The sequence below is a fragment of the Hypomesus transpacificus genome, unplaced genomic scaffold, assembly GCF_021917145.1.
Source record: "Hypomesus transpacificus isolate Combined female unplaced genomic scaffold, fHypTra1 scaffold_94, whole genome shotgun sequence".
Classification (NCBI taxonomy): Eukaryota; Metazoa; Chordata; class Actinopteri; order Osmeriformes; family Osmeridae; genus Hypomesus; species Hypomesus transpacificus.
This window is the reverse complement of record NW_025814043.1, coordinates 710,738-720,944: the sequence shown is the minus strand read 5'-3', so window position 1 is coordinate 720,944 and position 10,207 is coordinate 710,738. Positions and strand designations below refer to the sequence as shown.

Sequence of the window (10,207 nt, the reverse complement as noted above, 5' to 3'; positions counted from 1 at the left end):
AATGTGCCGAACAAATCCGTATGTTGTTCAGATTTTTCCCTGTAGATCTTGGTTGAGCTTTGCCAACCACAAGCGCCTCCTTTCCTCTGACAATCTCTGGCATTCCTTTTCCTGGTTTTTAATAACTTTTTGAAGTCGATAAATACCAAATGTTTTTCACGATCTGTACTATTTGTACAACCTGAAACACGGCAATAATTCACAATTTTCCTTGTCGATGTTCGGGATATACTTTAGTGCCAGTGCTTTGTTGTAATGCGGAGTGCCTCCAGGATGGCGACTTCCGGTCTGATGACGCGTCGGTGAAAACCCTCTATATGTGAGAACAATGGTTGTGCTGCTGAAGGCAAGCACACCCGATTAGTAGGATATTTCAATCATTCCTAGGTTAACAATAACTTTACAGTTATTGGGGACAGCTTCGCCATTAGATCTATGTGATTGGCCAAACTCTTTTTACTACGAGGTAGGCTGAATCAAAAAGGCCACCCATACAAACCATACAATTGCTGTAGTAGTCCTGCCCCCCAATCTTCAAACCAAACATCTCTGCTACCCCCTTCGGTTTCCTTCGGTAGCTGCATTCAGGTCAACAGGCCCGGACCTCCCACCTCCTACTGGATTCAACGCGATACTCAGGCGAGGGAGGCTCAATGAGGTATCGCGCATAACTTGCCCTCTTCAGCGAACGATGCCCCCGCCTCCCCCTCCCTTTCGGTTGACTCGCTGCTTTGATCTCCGTGAACAACAGGCACGTCATTGCTCACTGCTCCGAGGGGGTGTCTTATTTGGGGGAGCGACGTTTAGCAGCCTCCAGAGAGCTGGAACAGCAGTCAGTCACGAGCAGCAGTCAGCATCCGCGGAACTTAGGGAAACTTGGGAAAGGAAACGTTCACTTGTTCAAGTATCTCCACACACACCTCAAGTGAATGCTGACGGAATGGAACACCAGATAATTTGCTGCGAGGTGGAGACCATCCGGAGAGCCTACCAAGATTCTAACTTGTTGAATGACAGAGTTTTACAGACAATGCTGAAAGCGGAAGACAATTATCTCCCCGCAACGAACTACTTCAAATGTGTTCAGAAAGAAATCGCTCCTTACATGAGGCGAATTGTCTCAACGTGGATGCTGGAGGTTCGTGCGCAGTGTTCTGTGACTCAGAAACAGCTTAGCCAGACCATGCAGATCTCTGAACATGATCTATTTAGCCTACAGGCCTAAAATAATAAGTAATTGCCATGTAAAGTGTGCTGACTGCTTGTGTTTGTCCCGCAAGTTGTTTAAATCGATAAAAAAAAGTATTTATTGCAATTATTGATCAAGCGTAGTTTGTCTTTTGAAGATGATGTTGTCCATGTCGACTCTATGTTCCCTATGCATAGGCCTATAAGTCTACAGAAGATTAGCCTACATCTGTTCTTAAAGATTACAATGCAAATAACGTTGTTACATTTAATTCAATATGTATTTATTTAATGTGAACGTATAGGTGCTACGTCAGTCCCCAGTGCGCCATCTTAGTTTTCTTGTGGTTAAGAAATAGCCAATAGGTGTTTTATAAACTCTTGGAATCATGTCATAGTTGCTTTCGATATGAATGCTGCAATCCAATGTTTAGGCTATCGAACTTACATTGAACACAAGCAATAGAAGGTAAGGTTTGTCCAGCAGGATCGGGTAAACAATCAAAGTGCATGCGGATTTTCAAGGGTATAGGCTAGCCTTTCCAAATAGCTTAATAACCCCAATCTGTTACGATATATTGTAATACACGTTATCCATTATCAACGAGCGGTTGTAGCTGAACATTTAGGTGACAAAGAGTTTATGGATTTGTAGGTGATTCTAATTTATCTGAAATTGCGAGTATATAGGCTACAGGTCGCATAATGCTCCTCATAATTTGCTGGGTTTAAAGAAGGCACAACCGAGTTCATTATAGGCTATTATTAGTCCTATTATTGATTGAAGACTACAAATGATAATGCTACTTCATACAATGTGTAATTTATAATGTTTACATGCAATTGCCATATTGCTAAACATTTTGAAATGTACAATTTCTCAAACCACGAGTTGACCAAGGTATCTTTGAAAGCCACGCGCTTCACGCCACCTTTAGGCTATGTGCAGGAGAGTAATGTATTTTAACAATCAATGGAATAATTTATTTCAAGAGTTTCTTTTTCAAATGTGCATCATATTTATTTCTATGCACAGGTCTAGGCCTATGAATTTGTGAAAATCTATACTGCTTTCTAGTTGTGTAGACTGATACTTCGCTTTTGATCACAGGTTTGCGAGGAGCAAAAATGCGAAGAAGAAGTTTTTCCGCTAGCTATGAATTATTTGGACAGGTTTTTATCTGTTGAACCCACAAAGAAGACCAGGCTACAGTTGTTAGGAGCTACCTGCATGTTTTTGGCGTCTAAAATGAAGGAGACCATCCCTCTGACTGCAGAGAAGCTTTGTATATACACCGACAACTCCGTCCGACCCAGCGAACTATTGGTAATTTGCCTGTCTGTCCAAGGTCAATTGGGCCTATAGCAAACGTAGACAATAGTATTTTATAGGGCACAAATCCATTGCATATTAATGATATATTCCCAATATGGACAAACTAAAGGCCATAGCTCTTGATCGTCCTCTAGTGTTGTGTTGTTGCTCCTAATGTCCAAAGATCAAACTCAACAAATCCTGTCTCTATCTTCCTTCCTCCCACTCCCTCACAGCAAATGGAACTGCTTGTGTTGAACAAACTGAAATGGGATCTAGCGTCAGTGACGCCTCATGATTTCATTGAGCATTTCCTGTCTAAATTGCCTATCCAGCCGGCCTCCAGACAGACACTGCTGAAGCATGCCCAGACCTTCGTGGCTCTTTGCGCAACAGGTATACAGCGCCTGTCACTGTAGTCCTGGGTTGTGTGTGTGTGTGTGCTAATCGAGAGTACGAACTGTAGTTGTGATGTTTTGATGAAAAGACAATTGCAGTGTTACACAGAGAATAACACTTGGCAGCCAACTCAGTGGTTGCTTGTCCTGTCTAATTAGTGGTGTGCAGAAATGCCTTCAGCTCCCCTCTTTGCTATCACAATGGCAGCCAGAGAGTAGGGAGTGTTCCTCAAGGTGATATTAGGGAGTATTCCTGCTCTCTAGGTACCATAGACCTCCTATCCTAGAACAAAAGTTGATTTGTGTGGTAGGAAGTGGCTTTGTACTGTGCCAGTTCAGGGAGAAAACTAAACTCAAGGTGCCGTTTGAAGCTTTAGTTGAGTGGAGTGAATGAAGGGGCCTGGGCTCAAAGCTGAACCTGCTACAGACCAAACCTCTGTCTTTCTATCTCTCATTCTTTTTCTATCTTCTTTTCTATCTCACTTTTGCCTTTCTCTTTATTTTAAATGTTCTCTTTCTCTCTATCCCCTACTTTATAAACTTTCTTGTTGTTAAAGATTATGAGGATTGAGACCATGCATGGCATGAGAGGAGATTTAGGAATCAGGATGCTCATTGTTTAAGTCCTAAAGTGAGTATTATTATATATTGTCGGAAGGAAGCACAGACGCATTTAGCCAGTTCCAACCTGTTGAGAAGTTGTCAGATTGTCTGATCGTAGAGGATCTCTCCTTTAAACTGGCTTTGAGAGGTACTTTCTGTTCTCTGAGTTTGTAGACTTTAGACTTTCTGCCTGTAAGACTACTGGGCATCTGCAGACTCCCCTACCTCAACCCAACTGGCGGTAGTGAAGGTATAGCAGTAGATAATGAAGCATTAACTCCTTACATGCATAGGCCTTGAGGTTGTATGTGTTAAAGAGTAGGCGTCGGTGGTTTATGTGGGGGTGCTTTCTACTCCTAGATGGGGAGGGCCCCCTTAACTAATATGATAAAATGAAGGGCATGGCACAGTCATTAAACCGCTGTTGTTTAACAGACAATGTACCTGATTGATACACCTCCGGTGTGTGTGCGCATGTGTGTTTTAGACAGAGTGCCCTAGAGTAGATTTATTGTCCCTCGAACCACTTGAAAAGAGGAAGTGAGAAATGATCTCTGCAGAGGAAGGTTGTACCACTGGAATCTGAATGGTGATTTATAGTGCTGGGAAACTGCAGGGGGGCACTGCTACAGAGAGACCTCATCTACATTCTATGGGTTGCTTGTAAATGTAAGGGGGGCCCTCTCTCTCTTTCCCTCTCTCTCCTTCCCTCTCTCTCTCACTCTGTCTTTCTCTCTTTCTGCTGATTGTCGAGTAGTTCTAGCACATAACAGAATGGAACATCACATGTAGGGGAAGTGATAGAACGACCCAGGGAGACAGACAGGGAGCGGGGGTGGGGGTGAACGGAGGGAGCGCTGTCTGGTGCAGACCTACAGCGTAGCTCCTCCTAAACAGGGCATCCTGCAACATTCCAGCATGGTGTCAATTCAGAATGCCTCTGAGTCTATCAGACCCTGCCCCTGCACCCCCCCTCTTAGCTATGCCACATTAAACGGTCCCCACCCCCTTCTCCTCCTCTCCCTTCCCTTCTGCCCCCCAAAGCCCCACCCCCACCATTCCATCATATCCTCTCCTCACGCCGTCCTCCCCTTTTCTCGACTTTCCTTCCTCCCTCATCCCCCTCTCCCACCCCCCTCATCAGCTCCCTCTCACTGTTGGAGCAGAAGAAAAAATGTCTCCCCCGTGTGTCCTGCCCCATGCATTGTGTGGTCTGAGAGAGGCTTTTGCTGCTGTAAGCTCCTCCATTAACCAGCGGCCTGCATTAATTGTTTGTGGATGAAATGCTTTGCTGCAGGAATTTAACCTCTAACCTCTTAGTCTCTCTTCCCCTCTTTGTCTTTCCCATCTAGATGTAAAATTCATTGCCAACCCTCCATCCATGATTGCTGCAGGAAGTGTGGCTGCAGCCATACAGGGGCTCCATCTCGAAAGCATGGATGATGCCATGTCATCACAGAAACTCAACGACTTGCTGGCCCAAGTCATCCGCAGTGACCCGGTAAGTCATGTGACAGGAAGTGGCAGCACTTATTACCTTCCTCCAAGTGGCAACACTGTACCGCATCACTGCCCCAGCCCAGCACTGACACTTTATCACCTGCTCATCTGACTATTGATGAGATATAAGGAGGAGAGAGATAGAGAAAGAACAAAAGACGGGGAGAAAATGAGAGTGCAGCATTGTAAATCAGTAGGTAGTCTAGTCATAAACTTTTCTTGAATGGAACAGAAAATGAGAGTGAAGACCCAACATGGCTCTGTGATGTCAGGGATGTGACGACAACGTGACCAACTTGTCTTTTGTCTCTTTTGGTTGGTGGCAAAGTTCTACTGGAGTCTGAGAGAGATGGGGGGGGGGGGGGGGGGGGGGGGGGGGGGGGGGGGGGGAGGAAAGAAAGAGGGGAGGGACCATGGATATGTTTTCATTTACTTTTACTAATTTCAGGCTCACATTCAACTAAACACTTTAATTTATGTTTTGACTTGTTAGATAGATATGGCTAAATATATATGCTCAGTGTTTCCCACAGATTAGAAAACTAATTGTGGCGGGGAGGGGGTTGTCAGACCGGGGGGGGGGGGGGGTCGTAATAATTCCTTCGTTAATAATTCGTTACACAGTTAATTTGTTAATAATTTGTTACATTAAATATTAATCCAAAATGATTCACACCTTCACAAATTAACAACAACTAACATATCATTTCTGCATTATGCATGTAGCAACGCTAGTGCTAAACAACTATTTAACTGGTCGGCTCCATGACGCCAGGTAAGTAGCTAGCTCTTGAGACTTCTCACCAAAAGAATGAAGGGGAAACTTCGAGTACTGTAAGTCGCTCTGGATAAGAGCGTCTGCTAAATGACTAAATGTAAATGTGAGTAAGGTACCTAGCGAAAAGTAGCCTCAACTTTCCTCGACTTTTAGCTACGGCACTAATGCTGAAGGCTCGCTGATATAGCTGTCGGTCTTACTAGAACGGCATATGTATGCATTGTTGCTAACGTGTGCTGACGTTGTGACTGTGTGCATATGTGGGAAAGACGCATGAGTGACAGAGAGACGGAGGGAGAGCAGGGGAAAGGAAATGCAGCTGAACGTATACGCTGCGTGTTTTAACCTAAATAGCGATAAAAAAAAAAGTTTTACGAAACGCAATGTGTGGCGGCCGGTGTTGATTCTGTGGCGCACCGCCACAAATTAGTCTATGTGTGGGAAACACTGATGCTATATGATACGATATATGATATCTAAATATAAGCCAGATACTCTTATTAGTACTTTTGTTTGCTTATCTTTATTTTCTACTGGTGTCCTTGCTAATATAAAAAAAAAAAACAAAATTGAATGAGTAGACTGCTTTCTAACCCCCCCACCCCCTCAACATAAATACCCCTACAGACCCCACGTGCACACACTCACACACATCCCCAAACCCGAAACGTTCTCACCTGGACTACTGACCGATTCCAGCTTGAGTGATCATCATTGTTAACTCCCCCCCCCCCCCCCCCCCCCCCCCCCCCCCCCCCCCAGGACTGTCTCAGGGCCTGCCAGGAGCAGATAGAGTCCCTCCTAGAGACCAGCCTCCGCCAAGCTCAACAACAAGCTGTCTCCACGGAAACCAAGAGCATGGAGGAGGAGGTGGACCTCTCCTGTACACCGACCGACGTGAGGGACATCAACATCTGATTGGACGATTGGTCTATCTGTCCCTGGGGGAGAGCCAATGAGACGAGCTGTGGAAAGAGGAGGCATAGACTGGTGCTGACGACGCACTGCAGTCTGTTGCCTGACTCTCCTCCTGTTCCTGACACACACACACTTGGCTTCTGAGTGTGTGTGTGGCCTGATTATCTGGAGTGTGATCAGTGTTTTTGTGCTCGTCTCATTCCTACACTTGCTTCCTGCCTCCCCATTGGCTAGACTGAGGCAGCATGATGAACTAGGCCCAGCTACTCTTCCTGTTGACAAGACAAACTTGAAAAAGAGACTAAATATGTAGTACTGTATGTGTGAGCGACCGATGCTAGCAGAGATAGACACGAGACCGAGAGATAGACACAAACTGCAGAATAATACATTATTGTCCCTGTTTAGTGTTGCTGTTTGGAAGGGAACACGATAGTTGGTTTGAAACAATCTCTGAAATATAATTCTTTGTTTAAAATCACTTCTTTAACCTCCCAATCATTGGGAATAGAGACTGCTTGATCTAGTTTTTTAGCATACTTAGCTAGTTCCCTCATAAATCTGAATGGTGATGGGTCCTACACACTGTTAGAAGAACAGTGGAGCTAATCAACAAGGAACTACGGAATATTTGCTCAAAAACTAAATAGCATTCTGCCATCTCTGAGAGATCCGACCATTAATACTATACGTAAGATAACTTGGTCCAAAATATTTATCCTGTTGTTACTTACCATTCCAACAAAAAAGCACTTTGGGACACTAGCTCCTCACTGACTATTATGAAAACCACACTGGCAGTGAACATACAGGATGGAATGGTTTGGGAACATTGACTGACACATCCGTAATGTTGAACTGAAGTATAAAACGTTGTGTATTCTGGGAAAAAAATTATGTAATCTACATGTCCAGATGTTCTCACCTGAGGGGTTTAGTGCTGTGCTGACAGTGGACACAGTTTAAGGTGCCATACTTCATTGTAGTCTGATAGTTCACAATTGCTGCCTTGGCATCGGTAGACATTCACACACACCATCCGAAGCTTTTGATAGTTATGTAATTCTTAGTGATATATAGATGAATACTATTTATTACAGAATATTATTTTTGTTTTCCTGGCCAGTTGATAAACTGATTATGTAAGGCTAAGGTCCGTGGTAAATATAGGATTGCTGACACTCTAGTCAGTGACACTGTTTAAGCCCCTGATCACAATCCTGCTACCAGACATAAAAGAACACGCTATTGAAAGTATTCATTTGCTCAGTGAATGTTGAGGGAGGAAAAAAATTGATAAATGAAAGGTCATCTGTGTAAAAAATGGACGAGTTTGAAATCATCCATGAGAAAGAAATGAAATGGCTTTTAAATTATTTTGCACAAATTCAAAGATATTTTTGGCGTTATTGTTGGTGATCAGCAGATAATGGAGCTGGAAAAGCTAACTTAAGTTGCTGAAGCATGGCTTGCAGAGGGGAAGGGAATGGGGGGAGGGGAGTGAGGGTATGTGATTGACTGCAGAATCAAAGTTGTAACTGTACAGTGGGAAGAGATGGACGAGAGAACACTCCTCAGACACTATATAAGCTGCTATGGAGGATTTCCCAGTAACGTTTGATGACTTTAAATGAAAACAAGAAAAGAAAAACTATGCTTTTTTCCTCTTATCAAAGTGTTTGCTGCTATTTTGTGGATATTGTTTTTTTATTATAAAAATGTCAATATACTGCCATGCAATAGGATTTAATTTTCTCATAGAAAATTATGATATTATTGACATTGTCACTGTTTTGTAGTGCATGTGATCAATTTATTTTTCTTTAAAAAAAAAAAGTAATAAAAGTAATTATGTGATTTCTGCTCTATTCCAAAAAAAGAAAAAAAGAAAAATAGAGTTCCTGATTTTGTTTCCACTATACCTCACTCTATTCTCTGTTCATTTAATCCGAGTTTGACTTTAATTCTGACAAAGTTTCTTGTTATTTTATTTGTTTTTAGTCTTTCCAGTTCCTCACCAGTTCTGGAGATATGAGAAAAACGATTACATGCATTTACTGTTGTCCTAATGGGCCTTGCGGGGAGTTACAATAGAAAACATTGATTTAAAGTGGTGCGGTAACATCCCTGATTTTTAAGCTGTTTCATTGAAAGAAACTAGCCACTCAATTAGGCCTTTGATGGCCCTTATATATATTTATAAAGGTTTTGTACAAATTGATAACAGATATGATGGACTTTGTAAATGGCAGGTTTACCTATGAAGCCATACACTGTTTTCTTTAAGCAATTGTTATAACACAATTCCAATGTACCTCGTGTCCAATCAACATGACCACACACAGGACACATTTTTCAACCATGTATTTCCTGCACAATAAAATGGAAAAAAGAAATACAAATATTTATTTATCATTCCATCACATTATAAAATATAGCAATATATAAGCAATGTGGTGGCCAAGCAGTCAAATGACCCTCAAAATACTTTAGAAATCCTCAGAACAGGATTCCGAGTGCATGCAGCAAGTTTGGTGTGAATCCATCAAAGATTTGCTGAGATACAACCCAACTTCCTGTTTACTGGCTTAATGGCACAATTTGATTGGCTGTACCGGGCAAACGGTGCTGAAAAAAATAATAATTTGATGACCTTCGTGAGGCTTGGTCTGAAGATAATCTCTGCCAAATTTGGTAAAGATTGGACAATATGTGTAGGAGGAGTAGAGAAAAAAAAGTTTTTCAATTAATTCAAAATGGCGGCCGCATCAATTCGGCTATTATCACAAATGATGATGGGTCACACACGGGACGTCCCAAGATATCATGAGACAAAGGAATCACTTAATAAAGGCAAACAACTGAGTAGTCATTGGCCAAAACACATTTTTGCTTCCTGTGGCCACGCCCATTGATCACATGACACCAAATTAATTGGACAGCCTCAAAAGAGGGTTCCAAATCATCATACCAAGTTTGGTTTTGATTTCTCAAAGATAAACTGAGACATGACCCAACTTCCTGTTTGGTTGCTTTGTTGCTGATTCCGATTGGCTGTACCGGACAAACGGTTTTGAAAATCAAATATCCTTTGATAACTTCTGTGAGGGTTGGTCTGATGATAATATGTGCCAATTCTGGGGATGATTTGACAAAAATGTAAGGAGAAGCGAAAACAACGTTTTTTCACAAAATGTAAAATGGAGGAAAATCTATATAACCGGAAATTGACGTCATAGGGTGTGTTGAACTCGTCTTGATCCAGGGAATCCTACGGTACCTCATTTTTTTATATCGGTCATACGTGTGCCAAATTTCAAAACTTTTTACCATACGGTTCTAGGGGCTGCCATAGACTCCAATGGCAGAAGAAGTGTAACTGGAGAGGGTACAATTTCTGGGGAAATTGTAGGGTGTGCTTGCTTGCGTCGGTTGCAGGTGGGTCCGCTTTCCCATCTAGTGATATTTTCAACCATTTAGCCTACCCATTTTGCATAATTCATTAAG

At 42.5% G+C, this 10,207-nt stretch overlaps 1 protein-coding gene across 2 annotated transcripts; it reads left to right on the top strand.

The window, feature by feature from the left end:
• The first annotated feature begins 600 nt into the window (after window positions 1-600).
• Window positions 601-8,557, top strand: LOC124466347 (G1/S-specific cyclin-D1). 2 transcript variants are annotated; one of them, XM_047018163.1, is made up of 5 exons: window positions 601-1,138; window positions 2,300-2,515; window positions 2,740-2,899; window positions 4,857-5,005; window positions 6,545-8,557. In XM_047018163.1, the coding sequence occupies exons 1-5, from the start codon at window positions 692-694 to the stop codon at window positions 6,698-6,700; spliced, it is 1,128 nt and encodes a 375-aa protein (XP_046874119.1). In that variant the 5' UTR covers window positions 601-691; the 3' UTR covers window positions 6,701-8,557. The 2 variants fall into 2 exon arrangements, with proteins under 2 accessions (XP_046874119.1, XP_046874120.1); XM_047018164.1 differs by having other exon boundaries at window positions 607-1,657.
• The last annotated feature ends 1,650 nt before the right edge of the window (window positions 8,558-10,207 follow it).